Source organism: Lissotriton vulgaris, chromosome 5 (assembly GCF_964263255.1).
Source record: "Lissotriton vulgaris chromosome 5, aLisVul1.2, whole genome shotgun sequence".
Lineage (NCBI taxonomy): Eukaryota > Metazoa > Chordata > Amphibia > Caudata > Salamandridae > Lissotriton > Lissotriton vulgaris.
The window spans coordinates 36,191,289-36,208,406 of NC_141693.1; the positions used below are offsets into that span (position 1 = coordinate 36,191,289).

General features: G+C 46.4%; 1 protein-coding gene across 1 annotated transcript in view; it reads left to right on the forward strand.

The window, feature by feature from the left end:
- The first annotated feature begins 571 nt into the window (after positions 1 to 571).
- The window catches only part of LOC147710063 (NXPE family member 1-like), a 427,649-nt gene continuing 411,102 nt past the window's right edge, over positions 572 to 17,118 (forward strand). The window contains exon 1 of the mRNA XM_086920722.1: positions 572 to 670. Within this exon, the coding sequence (XP_086776848.1) occupies positions 572 to 670 (99 nt within the window). The remainder of the gene's footprint in view (positions 671 to 17,118) is intronic.

Below are 17,118 nucleotides of genomic sequence, written 5' to 3' on the forward strand. Positions count from 1 at the left end.
ATTATCGCCGCTTTACGGCCGCAAACGGCCGCAAAAGAGGCGATAATTTTATAGCGCCGCATTGTTAATATGCCCCTTGGTGTTTAAAAATACAGTATAAGGGGGAGGGGGAGGGGGAGGTACCCTGAGCCCCTTATAGAGAAGTCCCTGAGTGATCCACCTAGATCCTAAAATTAAATTCATGTGGGGGATCAGTGCAGTCCCATGGGAGTCTTGAGGGAGCCCCAAGGGTGGGGTAGGTGTATGTGGGGAGCTGGTCACCAGCAGGAAGGGGGCTGGGCGCAGGTCAGACCTTTGACCTCCCCATGCTGCACACAGCCAAAGGCCGTGTGTGGCAGGTGGGGGGGCCCCTGCCAAGGCTTGGGTTTAGAAATAACATCTTACTTTAAGTAAAAATAATCCCTAGAAATTCACTGAAAAATACAAAGATTAATGTGACATTATAGATCGGTATGGCAATAATATCTTACTTTACATTTAAAAAACTCTTTGACTTGATGTAAGATGAAAAGAGATCTCATTCAATTTTCTTTAACACTTTGTTCTTTGTTTTCTTCCACAGGGCACTAAGATGGTTCCACCAGCAGCACTGACCTTCAAGAGGGGCGTCTTCTTGGCAGTTTCTATAATATTTATTCTCAGCTTCTGCATTGAACGTAGGCTGCTGAAGGTAGGAGCTATGTGGCCATAGAACTGTTTTCAAATTGAGGTATTTGCGGTTACCAGACGCCCGGGTTTAGTATAGCTGGTGATGGTGTATCCCCTAGTGCCCCTTGGGGTTCTTTTTCAGGAAATGGTAACTCCCCCTCATCTGTCCAGAGGTTATTTTCAGTGAAGTGTCATGTGTGTAGCCAAATGTTTTCATAACAAGGATGCATGCAGAGTAGGTCTGTGCATGTGAAGGGTTTGACTGGTGTTAGTGACTCAGTAGTGACATTGGGGTAGTCAAATATGCAGATGTAAAAGCCATTTCTGCTCCAAATTCTCCTGTGACGGTGGCTTCTCAATTTGGGTGGAAGAGCATTGCCCCTACAGCAGTTTAAAGTGCGCATGCCACTTTGGCCGTCTGTCTTGCGACGGCCAGCCTGACGTGAGCACTTTAAACCTCTCCAACCTGAGCTGTCCTAGACTGTCAGGAAGAGAGAAGGTACAGGACCCCCGTGCCTGTATGAGCACAGAGCCAGCCCATTCCACCCACTTCCACCCACTCCTGACACTTCTCTCATGCTGGTTGACAGCATGACAGCAGCATCTGGATTGATTAGGGGAGTTGGCTCGGGGCCCAGTGCTCGGACATCGAGAAGAGCACCACGACTGGAGGACGTGTAATCAGTGGGAAACTAATTATTACATTTTTATTTTAATATATTTAATCAAGGTAAAACGTAACTAAATTGCCGACATGCATTACATTAACGCTTTAAAGCTTAACATTTTGGGCCTCATTTGTGAGGTTTTGGCGCAGGGCAATGCCGCAAGGAATCTTGCTGCGCTACCGTGAATGAAAAGAAAAGGGCAGAAATGTGCCATATCGGTGCATTCCTGTCCTTTTCCCCTGTTCTGGTGCCCAACGGGCTGCCATGCACCAATGCAGGCTCCCTTGCGCCATGGTGCAAGGGTGCCTGTGCTGCAGGGCTAATTGAGCTGGAAGGGACACCTTTTTGCACAAAAACAATCAATTGAGGCGATTTCCCCTTTCTATGGGTGCTGCAGAATGAAGCTCACTTAAAAAGAGGAAAAATTAGGAGAAAATAAATCATTTCTCTCTGCTGCTCCTCCCTAACGCCACCCCTGGGGTGACATTAGCATCTGACACCTTCCCAGGTTTATGATTCCTCGTAAATCAGTGAATGCTTCAGATTCCACAGTTGTTGCGTGGGAACACCCACAGTAACATCCATGGAATGCCCCTTTGATACAGTGTTTTGCGTGAGAGGTGCACATATTTACAAGGCCATACAAAGTCGAGTAAATTGGCTTTTTGTACCACTGCAGCGTCAACAAAGTGACGCTCCGGTGGCACAAAAGTGCGGTTATGGACCTTGAAAATGGGGCCCTTTAACTTTATATTCATGGCTTCATTGTCACTCTTATTTGCTGTCTTCTAGTTGGCCAGTGTGTCGTGGCATCACTTCCTCTTCTATTAGTTGGAGCATGGACCAAGTTCTGATTGTTTCAGGTTGATTGCTTTCCTTTTCACTGGTCCCACTGTGATTGAGGTACTATTTTTAAGCTCTGTTGCTGTGCTTTTTAAACCAGCGTGCTCACTTTCATTTTACTCATATTTACCAATTGACAATTGCTGCCTAAACTGTTTACATTATAGCTGGCTTGAAAACTGGGGCCCAATTAACAGCAGCTAGGTATGTGCACGGGCATCATGCTTACAAACATTCTGCATTCCCTAAAAGAGCCACCACACCTGCAGGCTTTCCTGCTCCGGCACATTCTGTAGGGGTAGGCGGAGTTTGCGTAGTCGCTCTACGCAAAGTTCTGAGAAATGGCTAAAAACTCCACGAGCGTGCGGAATTTCATGTGCTCGCGAAATGTCTTGTTCTGCCCGTTACACTGCAGCTGTAACTTTGCCACCACGCCGGAAAGGCGCAGGGCTCCTTTGAGTAAGCTGTCCATGATATTCATAGTGGATAAGGGGCGAGAAGACGTTGTATACTGCTTGTGTGTGTGGGGCGGGGCTTCTATGCAAGTTCACAACATGCCTCTTGTTTATAAAACGTCAGAGATTGATCAGAGAAGCAGATGAGGAGAGAGAACCTCCTGGTCACAGGAACTACATGGATATTGCGCTCGAGAAAGTCATGGATGCAAAGACCTCCATCAAGCATAACAGCTACTTTTTGACGGTAGATATCGGGAGAAAGCACACCTGCCCAGCCTCAACAGAGCGCACAATATTTTTTGGGCTGATTAATGCGTTACCGATTTGAGCTGCAGCTCGGACCAGGAGCATCGTGCCAGAATGAATCCTGCCCTGTATATTTATCCAAGAAGATGCCACTGTTTTGTGCAATACCTCTTCTGTACTTACCAACAATGTCCACAAATTCCGTTCCGCCGCTGATCGCGGAATTTTCGGCAATTCCGCGTTACGCGTGCAATGCGGAATTGACGAAATTTTTCAAATTCCACCAGCGGAATGGACTTTACCACCCACCCCTAATTCTCAGAATCATGTCGCTTTAGTGTGATCTTCTGTAAGATTTATTACTGGTCTTCTAACTTCTTTGACCTTTTATTTGCAGATCTAATAAGACTTGAGATTTGGCTACTGTTGGAAGCTGGAGTCCCAGTCCCGCACCGCTGTCACCAAATGCGAGACCCGGGACTTCTCACTCAACGTTAGGCCAAGTAAGGACACCGTTTGAGGTAGCCCTGCTCACCCTCTTAGTTGCTTGGCACGAGCAGCCAGGCCTACCTCCAAGGCACAAGTGTACAGTATGTGCAACCACACTCCTAGCACCCACTGGTGACACCACAAATGGACTCCACACGAGTGTGATAAAACAAGTATAAACTTTATATAAAAAGAAATACGATCAGACCCCACAATACAAAAGCCAACATATAATAAAGGGTAATATTCGTTCCAGCTGGATAGTAGGTTCAAATCCCAACCACCGCTTTCCAAATGCAATGGACATACAATAGTGCACTGCATAACGATACAATCCTGTGCTTGGCAAAGGAGAAATAATACAATGTGTAACTATACACCCCGGTACCTTGCACTGGGAGAAATAATGCAATGCGTACCGCTACAATCATGTGCTGCGCAATGAAGGAATAAGGCAATGCGTCACACCCCAATCACATACTTTGCAATGAAGAAATAATGCAATGTGCACTACTACAATCATGTACTTTGCAATGAAGGAATAATGCACTGCGGACAGCTACAATCCTGTACTTTGCAAAGGAGAAATACTGCAATGCGTAGCACTACAATCGTGTACTTCGTTATGCAGCAATAATGTCAGGTGTCATGAGACAGTCCGGCAGTTCGTTAGCAGCAATATTGGCAATTTGTATTATGACAATCAGCCTCTTCGATAACAGTTGCCCCCCACACGTTTCAACGATGACATAAAGTACAGCTTCTCACTCTGGCCCCAGTATGGCCACTCCTTTGGTCAGTACGGGCTCCAATGGTGTTCAAGGGACCTTATGATTTTAATTGTCGAAATGGCAAAATAACTATCAGGGAACATCAAAACAGAAGTCCAAGAACTGGAAGATAAAATTTAAAATGCGAACAGCGTAGAGGAAGCTTTAAAGAAATGAGAAGAATCTCAAAAATAAATAGAATCTTTCACCAACTATCTAAATAAACGTAAAAATGACATACTAGCGAAAGATGAAAGATTCTATAGTATAGAGAACACCTACCCGTATCTGAGACAAGATTTCTATAAACAGAATCATTACACAGACGATATGCGACCACAACAACAGAGAGTCAATACTTTCTCAGACACATCAGACTCTGAAGAAGAAAACAGCAACACCTATTATGAGTCTGAAAATAACTTCAATTCTTTTCAAGCTAAACGTACCCAGGCCCAGCCTTTTTTAGCCAAACACGGCACTTACAAAGGCCGTCAACGAGTCAGATTTAAGAACCAAACCAGAGGAAATTATCAACCACAATTTCACCATCAACCGCAGGACCCTCAACTCATGAGAGAGACCTGCAACCGACAGTACTGGAAACAAGGGATGTAATCCCCATTTTCATTCTGTCTACAGTACATTTAGACTCACACAGTACCAGTTTGTTATCCAAGGGTTTATCCTTTGTTCCCCACTCTTATGTTAACATTTTTGAATTACACCAGGATGTTATTTCCTTCTTTCATAGAGTTAGGTTAAAAAAGTTTTTTAATCAGAACGATGAAACAAGCACTGATCTATGTGACACTAGAACCTTAAGTTTACCATCTACTTTTTGCCCTTCCTTAGATCAGTTAGGACCAGAAGAAGCCACTTCTGAATTAGTAACTTTACAGAGATTATAACAGGCATTGCACATTATCCCCAAGCCTTTATACAATCTTAATATAGATTAACATAAAGCCCTCACCTCTTTGGCCAACAACAAGGATTTAGTTATAAAAAGTTGCGATAAAGGATGAAGAATTGTAATCATTGATGCAAACAATTATGAAAATAAAATGAAAACTATGTCAAATGACACATCCTTCTATACCTCCATAACATCTAACCCTATAATAGGAATGTCTAGAAAAATATATGATCTTACCAATCAAGCTTTAGAAAGAGGAGAGATTACAAAAAAGGAATTTGAATACTTGAACCATCACAAAGGAAAGACAGCATGTATATACGGTATGCCGAAAGTTTAGGAGTCCTAAAGTTAGCTTTAGGACTCATAAACTGAGAAAAATCCTAACTTTAAGACTTTCGGTATTCACAGAAGACATTTAGGAGTCCTAAAGTTAGGAATCCTAACTTTACTACTCCTAAACTGAGAAAAATCCTAACTTTAAGACTTTCGGTATTCACAGAAGGCATTTAGGAGTCCTAAAGTTAGGACTCCTAACTTCTGTGAATACCGAAATGAGTAAGTGCCTTCTGTGAATACCAAAATGAGTACGTGCCTTCTGTGAATACCAAAATGATAGTAAGTTTAGGATTTTGTCTTAAGTTAGTTCTGTGAATCGGGCCCTATGAGTTCATTTGAGCAATGGACATGCACGGCTGTTAGTTGGATTGAATAGGATAATGGAGGGGTACAAGAGGGAAAAGTGTTATTAAGGAGATGATTGTAGTAAGATGAAGTTTGGGATACGTTTAAGGGAGATGGAGAAGAGAGGAGTCCCTGTAAAGGGGTTAGGGAGATCATAGTAGTAAAATGAGGTTTGGGATGAGTCAACCGAGGGATAAATGAGGGATGAATTTAGAAAAAGGTTGTTTGGGAGATTATAATAGTAAAATGAGGTTTGGGGTGAGCTGAGGAGGGGGAGAGGACGGAAGAGTCTAGAAAGGGTTACTTTGGAGATCCCAGTAGTGGAATGAGGTTTGGAATGAGTCTGAAAGTGGAGAAAGAAGATATATTGGGAGAGGTATAAGGTGAGGCATCGAGTAGAGCATTGGAGTGTGGTAATGTTTTTGTATATATAGTAGGAATAAAGTAATACATATATAGATTTATTCATAGAAAGGGTATAGATTATATATAGAGTTTTATAGTTGTATTTTGCACTTGAAGATAATTCAGGAAAGGACCCCACCATTGAAAAAAAACATTTTAAAAAGATTTTTGCCACAGAAACAATATGGAGCGGGCAAATCTACTGCAAAACATTTTTTTTAAACAAGCACGGGCTCCTGTGCTTGTTTTGAATAGAGCCCCCAGGTAGGCCAGGTCCCAGGGGAATTTTTTTTAGAAGGTGGGGGGCACACGCCCCCCCTGGCTCAGGTTTTTGGAGCCCCGGGAACCACCACCTCGCAGGGGCTTTACATCTAAAAAGGAGGGGGGTTCATTCGGCCCTCCTCCTGAAGCTCTATGAGCCCCGACCACCACCTCCCTTGCCCTAAACATATACTGTTGGGGGGGGCATGCAGAGCCCCACACCCCGGGGACCACCACCTCCCCAGGACTAAAGAAATATTGTTAGAGGGGCGGACGGACCCCCTTGAGACCCCCCTCCCTGGGGCTAAATAAATATTGCTGAGGGGGTGCACAGACCCCCCAAGTCCCAGGGACAACCACCTCCCCGGGGTTACATAGCACAAAATGGTGGGCCTATCGGACCCCCCTGAGGCCCACCAGCTCCCCAGGGACAAATATTTATTAGAAGAATGGGAGAGTGTCGCGCGGCCCACATCCCTGTCCACATAGGCCCCTGGGTATTACCACCTCCTTATGGCCTGCCCTGAAAAGTAAAGGAGGGGGGCCACTTGGCCCCCTCCAGGAGCCATTAATGTCCCAGGGGACCGCCCCCCTTCAGAGTTGGCTCCTGCTATGTCCCAGGGTGCGAACCCCCCACAACCCAGCTGTTTGCTTTGGTTACCAGCCGGGTCTGGTGGCTCAGTGGACTATTGCATCAACTGCAGGTTTCAAATCCTGGTGGGTCCATTCAGCCTTTCATCCATCTGAGGTCGATAAAATGATTACCATTGAGTTGGGTAACAATAAACATCTGTTATTCAGCACCAAGATGCCTACGGGTGAACGTGCTCAGTACAAATACACATGTTATGTTACGCCAAGTCAGGGCAAGCACAAATGCTGCTCTTATCAAGCGAGACGAGAGCTATGAAACCAATCCCTCTTACTGAGAGCAAAGTTTTCATCAGACGAAAGGATTGTTCTCACAGACCGAGAGCTACATGTTTAGCAACCCCCTGTCTGTGAGAGCAATGCCGGCTCCCGTAAGGCGGGGAGCCAGCAGTAGGGCCCGCTAGGGCCTTGATGCTCCCCCGTGGTCCCCAATGGTGGTGACTGCGTGTCCTGGTTGGGCTCCAAAGCACCCAAAATTAAGAAGCTGGGCCCCAGATGGGGTCCCCATGGACGAAAGTGGCCCAGGAAGGGGTACATGCAGCCCACCTCCCCCATTTGTGGCCAGTTTCAGGGAGGCAGGCTCCAGGGAGTGGGGCCTCTGGAGCTGAAATCGGCCTGAGGAGGGGAGCGGCATGTCGCCCCCTACTCCATTGAATTAAGGCCAGACCCTGGGATGCAGTCCGCAGGCCACAGTCAGGCCGCAGAGAGAGACCACACAGCCCCTGCCCACTTTAACCCCTTCGGTGCTCATGACGGAACGGTTCCGTCATGAGCTTCGGTTGGCCTGTGCTTATGACCGAACCGTTCCGTCATGAGTCCATAGGTTTTTTAGAACCTTCAGCACCGCAGCGGAATTCACGCAGCACTGAAGGGGTTAAAGAAAGTATTTGGTCCGCAGAGGTGGTGGTCCCTGGGGGGTCCACATGGCTCAACGCATAATAAAGTTAGTCCCACAGAGGAGATAGTCCATGGGGCATATGAAAGCCCCAGGAGGGGAGGTCTGTGCGGCCCCCATCCTTTGGTAAAAAAAGTCTGGGGAGGTGGCGGTCCCCAGGACTCTTGGAGCCAAATGGAGGGGGGCTCCCTGTGGCCCTCTCCTTAATATCAGTAAAACCCAGAGGAGGTGGAGGCCCCTGGGGCTTTTAAGTTGGAAACAGGGTAGAAAAACGTGCAGGAAAGACAAAACAGCAGAAAAACAAGCAGGAAAGGCAAAACAGAGGGCAGAAAAACAAGTAGCACAGGCAAAACAGAGAGCAGAAAAACAGGCAGAAACATTTCGAAAAGAGGGTAGAAAAACAAGCAGGAAAGGCAAAACAGAGCAGAAGAGGGAACAACAGAGGAGATAAAAATGAGCATGAAAGGCAAAACAGAGGTCAGAAAAAAGCAGAAAAGTTAAAACAGAGAAGAAGAGGGCAAAACATAGAGAACTCAGACACTCAGACACCCACTCCCAGACCCACTCAGAGACTCATGCACCCACTCACATACCCAATGAGACAGTCATACACCTACTCACAAACCCACTCAAAAACTCATACACCCACTCACAGACCCACTCAGACACCCATGCACCCACTCCTACACCGAGTGAGACACTTATGAAGCAACTTCCAATCCCACTCAGATACTCACACACTCACTCCCACACCCATTGAGACACTCACATACTCACTCACACATTCACTGAGACACTCATGCACTCACTCACATCCTCACTCTCAAAGGTTACAGGCTACATGTAGGAAATAAAATTAAAAACCTTAGAAATTCATTAAAAAGAAAATTACAGATACTTTAAAGTTAGGAAAGAAAAACTGAAGAAATTCACTGAAAAAGCCAAAGGTTACAGGAACATTATAGTTAGGAAAAAGTATTAAATAAAACCTAGAAATTCATTGGAAAAAAACAAAGGTCACAGGGACGTTATAGTTAGGCTTAATTCAGCAGTTGGGTTAACTATAACAAATGCCCCTACAATGTACTGCTTATGATCGCACATATTACATCACCCATGACATGGTCAGTGACATCACTGATGACATCTCAAATGACATCACTGATGAAATCATCTAGAGAACCACTAACACACCAACTCACACCCACATATAACTTCTCATATACCCACTCCCACACAACCCCTCACATACCCATTCACAGACACATACCAGACCCATACCAGTACTTTCCCAACCAATCATTCATCCATAGAACCACTCACACATCCACTTACTCATACTGCCACTCACACACCCACTCAATCACCCATTCAGAAACTCATACAGCCACTAACTCACCCATACAAGTACTCACACACCCACCCATACAGCCACTCACACTGCCAGTCATTCACCAATACAGCTACACACATATCCAGTCATACAAACATATAGACATTTACACACCCATTCATACACCCTTACAGCCACACACACACACCTGATCAGTCATCCTTACAGAAACTCACAAAGCCACTCACTCACCCATATAGGCACTCACATACCTACAGTGACCCATACAGCCACTCACACTGCCACTTATTCGCCAATACAGCTAGTCACACACCTACTCCATCACACATGCAGCCACTCACACAGCCACTCAGTCACCCATAAAGCTACTCACATACACACTCACACACCTATGCAGCCACTCACTCACCCATACAGCTACTCACATAACCACTAAAACATCCATATAGCACCTCACATACCCACTCACACACCCATGCAGCCACTCAGGCATCCACTCACACACTAATCCATATAGTCACACAGCCAGTCAGATTAGATATGTTAGAAATACTATGACTAATTACTAGTACAGAAAGAATAGTGATTTAACGTATGATGTAGCTTAGTGCATATATATCTTTAAGTCTCAGAAACATATATGAAACAGTTACATCACAGGTTGACGTCATTGAGATGTCATCTGTGATGTCACTGACTATGTCATGAGTGATGTAGTATGTGAGGTCGTAAGCAGTGCATTGCAGGGGCATACGTTTTAGTTAGCTTCGGTAACTATTAACTGATGCATTTCACTGGTTGGGTATGAGTGAAATCTGAGCCTAACTATAACATTCCTTTAACCTTTTGTTTTTTCAGTGAATTTCTAAGTTTTTTTAAATTCTATTTCCTAACTATAACATCTCTGTAACCTTTGTTTCTGTATAAGGATTTATGTTATCACTGATTTGTGGATGAATGCTGCAGGAACAATCACATTGCTGAATTTACATGAACGGAAGGTTACTGGAGACATTACCTCATGGTCCTTTACACAGCTGTAGGGAAGAATATGAACTAGACATTTACCCAACGAGGCAGCACTTACTAACTGCTAAATAGAAAGTTTTCAAGTTGGGTGGATATTTGTGGCAAAACTAGGGAATCTTCTTGGAAAAAGTGAGGTTCCATTCTGACTCTGATGCTCATTTCACAGAAATTAAATGTCAACGGAAAGCACTTACAAATATAAACACCGCAGATGCCCCAGTTGAAGCTCCACTTCTGTAAAGCACAAATGATCCTAACTTCTTGGGCTTGGCGAAAGCAAAGCAAGTGTGTTTCCTCCAGTATTCCAAGTCTAAAAACAATCTGAAATCCTTAATAGAGGTGAATCCATCGTTGATCTATTGAAGTGCAATCTGAACTGTAGTGACTGTGACGAGTGGTTTCATTTTTCTCTTGAGAACAGTGTCCATGGTTTTCCCTTTTAATTACCCTGATTATGCAAATCCCTCAAATCATCTTCAACGTACCCCTGTTTAGCCCTGTTTAGTTGCATGCAAAGGTCTTCCCGCCTTTTCCCAGATTGATGGGCAGCGCACAAAAATGCCTCTGAGTGTGTTTCCCACCAATTGTGGTGATGTGTTCTTGATCCATAGGCCTTTTGAGCACATCTCCAGCAACACAGCAACACATAGTTCATATAGTAAGGATGAAGTCCCCTTGTTTGGTGGAGATTCCCCTCTTTGTAGTCTCATCTTGTTCTCTAGACAGGTATTCATGTTATTACAGATTTGTGGTTCAAGACGCTCGAGGTACAATCACAATGCCGGAATTACAGCCACACAAGATCACTGAAGACTTTTCCTTGTGGTCCATTACACAGCTGTAGTGTAGAATGCACAGCTGTAGTGTATGAACTAGTTATTATCCAACGAGCTAGCACTAATTAATCAAGCAGTAGAAAGCACTCAAGCCAGGTAGACTTTTTGTGTAAAAGTGTGGACTCTTGTTGGATAAAGGGGCAAGTGAGGTTCTGTTATGGCCCAGTCACTCACGCAGCTACTAGGCCACCCACATAGATACTCAGACACCCACTCAAACACTTATTCATCCAATCTCCCATCCTCTCACAGACCCACACAGCCGCTCATACCCCTACACACACACACACACACATACAACCACTCACAGACCTACAAAACTACTAACATACCCACTCACAGACCATACAGCCACTCACACATCTGCTGACACACCTGCATAGCTCCTCACATACCTACTCACAGATCCATACAGCCACTCACACATCCATTCAAGGACCCATACAGCCAATCACACACCCACTCACTGATCCATACAACCACTCACATAATTGGTTGTACACCTACAAAGCTACTCGTACACCTTCTCACAGATCCATATAACCATTCATGTCACCCAGTCACTGACCCATACAGATACTCACACACCCACTCACAGATCCACACAGCAACTCACACGCCCACTCACACGCCTATACAATCACTCACTCACTCACTCTCAAAGGTTATAGTTAATAAATATAATTTTAAAAACCTTAGAATTCACTGAAAACAAAGATTACAAGGACATTATAGTTCAGAAAAATATTTTAAAAAACATAGAAATTTATGTAAAAACCCAAATGTTACAGGGATGTTATATTTAGGAAATAATATTAAAACCCCCTAGAAATGTATTTAAATAAATCAAAGGTTACAAGAAACTTATAGTTAGGCAATAGTATTAAAAACTCCTTAGAAGTAACCTGCTAAAGTGCTTGTCGTCTCTTCTTTAAACATGGTAAAATAAGGCTTACACCCAATGTCACATGTCTAATGCTTCTAGGCACTATTTTTACCTAAATCTTTTGAATCAGTCTGACTTAATTTATTGTTTGATTAATTAAAATCATTACAATCATTTGGAGCATAATAACTAAAAGTATCATAAAAAGACCATAAGCTGGGGGGCGTGGCTTGAGGCGTCAAGATGACAGTCGCACTCCTGGAGTGCTTCGGATCCCCTCCATCATCCGCCTCAGCTTAGCCCACTAATACCGACCATCAACGTTCCAGAGTCCTCGGGGCGACTCTTGCATCCTACTCGCAGCGCCCGACCCCTCGTGGGGCCTGCCTGGTGCCCATGTTGCCGTTGCGGGCCCTCAGCTCCTGGCGGCCTCCCCTGCCATAAGATGGCGGCCCTGTAGCTCCCGCTCCTGTGGCCTAACTTCCCCTCTGGGCACCCGACGGCCCCCTTCCCGCCCGGCTCACCTGCATTGTTTTGGCGGCGAGGGGCCGAGCTGTGGCCGAAACCGAGGGGTGCCCTCCCGCCCTGGAGCCCAGAGTAGTGGCGGATCGGCTCCGGGACGTGTGGCGGGATTTGAAGATCGAAGGTGCCTGACCCCCTGCCGGTGGAGCTGCCGCGTCGCCTCTGTGCCTGCCGGCGGCTGCGAGACTGGATCGTGGCCTGGCCCTTGGAGAAGACCCAGCGGGCGGTTGCGGAGGGGCTGGTGGCCGGCGCAACGACCTGAAGGAGGTGAGAAGGCGGGGAATCACGTTGTGGACCTCCTCTCCCCCGCGCCCCTCGGCGGCTGTGTTGGGTCACGCGCACATCGGAGCCCAGGGACTGTGCCTGAGATACGGTGGTTCTGGAGGGCGGGACAGGCCACTCCTGATGCTCGAAGTTGCCTTGCTGTGGCTGCGGGTGTGGGCCCCCATTACATCCTTGAGGAGGTCCCCCGCTGGGGCGCCCCACTCCCCCATTGGCCTGCCCTTGTCATTCGAGCCTGCTGTCATCCTGTGGTGTTGGTGGTGGGGAGGAGCGAGGAGACTTGCGGCGGCGACGGAGCAGCTGTCCGCGGTGCTTGTGGACATTCTCCCTCTTGCGCTTTAGGTGGGAGGCTGCAGATAGCAGACCCTGCACTGGAGTAATCTGCCCTTCTGCGACAGGGTGCTGGAGAGGGGGAGGGCCTAACCCTGAAGACCCATTGGATTTCCTGGCCTTCCTTAAACCACGGGCTGAGGGGCCCTCTTGCCCCCTCACTGTCTGCAGGCTGGGAGGCGCGCTCTGACTTGGTGTGGGTCGGATCGGCCACTGAGTCGAGTGGCCGTGTGAGTGGCTGACCCCCCTTCCTCTCACCCGGGGGCCTGGGCTCGTGGGACCGGTGAGGGGCCCTGGGCCTGTTGGAGTTGCTTTAGAGGCCGACGATACCTGGACGAGATATACTACCCTGGGAACGGCCGCCTTCCTCAATCGGAGGAGTGGGAGGGAGATCGGCCGCGGCTGGGGTGCTGCTGCATACCCCCTCCTCCCCGCACCCACACTTGAACCTTCGGGAGCATGGGCAGAAACTGCGCTTCTCAGCTCCCTGGGCCCTCCACTCAAACAACAATGGACCAATTCACCAAGCCTGATAGCGACCCGGCGGCTGGGTCTGTGGCGGGGTCCGAAACGGCCGGAGGTGACCTCTCCGCTATCCTACAGGTGATCAGTGCATTGCAGGCGTTGGTGGAGGCCAAGATTGGGAAAGTGCGGGTGGATGTGGCATTGATCCGGCAGGTAATTATAAGAAGAACATGAAAAGAAGGTTCCCAGAATAGAGAGGAATAAAGATGTTCAAACTCTATAGGAAAAGCACATCCGGTCTTTGAAGCCGAGAGGTCCCGCCGCCGTTTACAACCCCCAGGGAGAACTATAGCCTTCATTCAAGCTGTCTATCCTGCCATGCCGCCGTGAACATTTGTTCTCGAGCATCTTGCCGTCCCCTTCATTTCCTTTGCCACCAAATTACCGTTCTGAGGGCTTACTCTATTGCCAGCTTGAGGTGCTACACTATTCCTGAGCCCATAGACTTCATTTGGAAGCTGCTATTCTCTGAACCGCGACTAAATGTTGATAGGCCGGGAGACCTTCGAAACAGATTTCTGGATTATTTCTTGAGCGCTTTTACATTTTCATCACTTTCATTTTCGTCTTACTTGAATTGGGGCCTTGACGTCACCTTGAGCGTTTTCTAGAGGGCTTAAACCAGTTGCCACTTGCCACCCATATCTCCATAGAGGGCTCTTCCGCAGACAGACTATAGGATAAATTTTGCCAGCCATGATTATAACTAGGACTCCTTCCCAGGATTGGGTTGTTGGATCTTGAGAGACCACGTTTATCCATATTACCTATATCTTGCGCCCTGATGAAGGAAGATTGTACTGGCACTGTTCCGAAACGCGCGTCGGTGCTTTTCTTGAATGTTTTTGTTTGAATGTGTATGTGTGTATTGGTATGGGTATGAATTCTTGGTCTGATTGGACGAGTGAGTGAATTGTGTGCCAACATTTTTTATACTCTTTTGTGTCCTGTGGCTGCTTACATGTGTTTTTACGATACTTTCAAACAAAATTATGATAAAGAAATGTATTGTGTATTAATGTATTTACTTGAACTGATATATTTTTCTACGTCAATAAAAATAAATATTTGATATGATTCTACTGGTTCCTTTTGGGCTTTTCCTGTAGAGTTTAAAAATCTTTATTCCTCTCTATTCTGGGAACCCCCTCTTTTCATGTTCTTCTTATAATTATCTCGCCCTGGCGGGTTGTTCTCTTCCTAGTACGTTTAGATTTCAGGGCCCCTCTTATGTTTTTTCATTGATCCGGCAGGACCTCCGTAATGCCATGGCCCGGTTTACAGAAGCAGAATCCTGTCTTTCCACGGTAGAGGACGACGTGGGCACTCTTAAGTCCTAGGTGACCCGCCTACAGGCACAGACCACAGAGTTGCATCGTAGGGCCGAGGACGCAGAAAATAGGTCCCGGGGACTCCACCTGGACCCCGGGTCATCTCTGCGAAGACCTTCTCAAGCTGGTCTGCGGCCTTGGGTCTCTGCGATGTCACATCGGTTTCTACAGAGCCCATTTTGAGCCAGCAATTTCTAGATGGAAGGCTGTTCGCATCGTCTCTTAATCAAGAGAAACATCTCTAAAGAAGACCATAGGGGCAGCCTCCAGTTAAAACGTGTAACAATTGGCAGTTACTATCGACCAAGGGAAACATCTCTAAACCAGACCACAGCGGCAGCCTCCAACTAAAACGTGTAATAATTGGCAGTTACTATCAAGCGGTAAAGATTTAACCGTTCAGGAGTCAGGTTAAGAATTCCGAATATTCTGAATCATCCGCCCTTTCCCTTCATTACGAACCCGAGAAGCTGGCTTTACCATTTCATTCAGAATTCCCACTAGAGGAGCTTCCTATATATTTTTTCATTGACACTATATATATATGGGCCAGTTTTTATAATGCGAATACAAGAACAGACACCTCGAAATCGATCCTATTAATAAAATCTTCATGCATCTGCAGGGAACTCTATTACATGCAAATTGATATGCCAACTGAGCTGCAATCACAGTATATCCCTGTTTGCCATCTTTATTATGAGTAGTGGACGGCTACCTGATGAAGGCTGTGTGCCGAAACGCGCGTTCTAAGACATCTGCCGCACTGCCCGAATCAACGCTCGCATCTATTGAATGGATTTGTATATAATGTCTGATAGTGTATGAATTTATTCACATGTCACTTATTTTTTGATTTTCAAATGCACTTTTGTATCATTGATTCATCTATCTAAATATGTACTTTGTATAAGCTAACAAAAAGAAAAAATATTTCAAATAAACTAATCAAAATAAGTATATAAAAAATCTTTTTGTGTATCAGGTTGTTATAGAGTGCTTATCTCAATGTCTATAATTGAGACATAGAAGGGTATTCTTTTAGTTAACAATAGTTTAATACGGGGGAGGAGCTACGCGGGCATCCAAGATGGTCGCGTGAGCAGAGGGCTCCCGAGACCCGCGCGGCCCTCTTGCATTCATCCTTCTAATATCCTGAATATCTTTATGGGCTTTTGAAGTTCTACTCCTGCTGATCCTGATACACTTTCCAGGGCTGAGATCGGACTTCGGGAACCATTTCTACATTGTCTTTAACTTTCTGGCCTAACCCTGGACGGGACCGGGGTCTCTGCTGCTCTGGCTGGCCGAGACGCAATTCAACAACAGCGGTCAATGGACATCCCCTCCACTGGTGTCATTGTCACTTTCAGTTTCGATTTCCCTTCTACCTCCTAATTGACTGTTCTGAAAGTACTCCTTACTTCGGACCGCGGTGGCTTGACCCGCTGTGCATTCCGGCCATAACCCAGGTCTCACAGGCTACGATTTTGGACGGAAATTCTGCTTTGGCGACCTAAAGATAACTGCCATTTACACCAGGTCCAGAGAGGCCCTTCGGAGCGCGGCTTCCAATATGGCGACTAAACCTGAAATTGAGAAGCGCAAGACGAAGGTGCCGACCCGTGGGGGTTCCGTCCAGACTAACGTTATGGATCGATATACGCAACCGAAAGGTTCCCCCAGTGCTGCTGGCCATAGTCTTGAGGACCCGAAGACGGACCTGGCGGCGACATCGGAGGTCTCTCTCCAGGATCTCATGCGAGCCATCGCTGGGATCAAGACTGATATGGGGCTACAATATGAGGCCATTGTCTCGAAGATCGACACGGTGGCCGTTGATATTACCCTCATTAGAGCGGACTTGGCTAAGACCAATGAGAGGGTCAAAGCCTTGGACCTCAAGGCCTCCAGTCTTGTCACTGATATGGCGGACGCGCAGTCGGAGATTGGCAACCTGCGGTCATCGCATGATCTGATGGCCAGACGTCTGGATGAGTACGAAAATAGGGCCCGACGTAATAACATTCGCTTTGTCGGGGTACCTGAGAACAGTGGTGACACTACCGTTGACCTATTAGTGGAG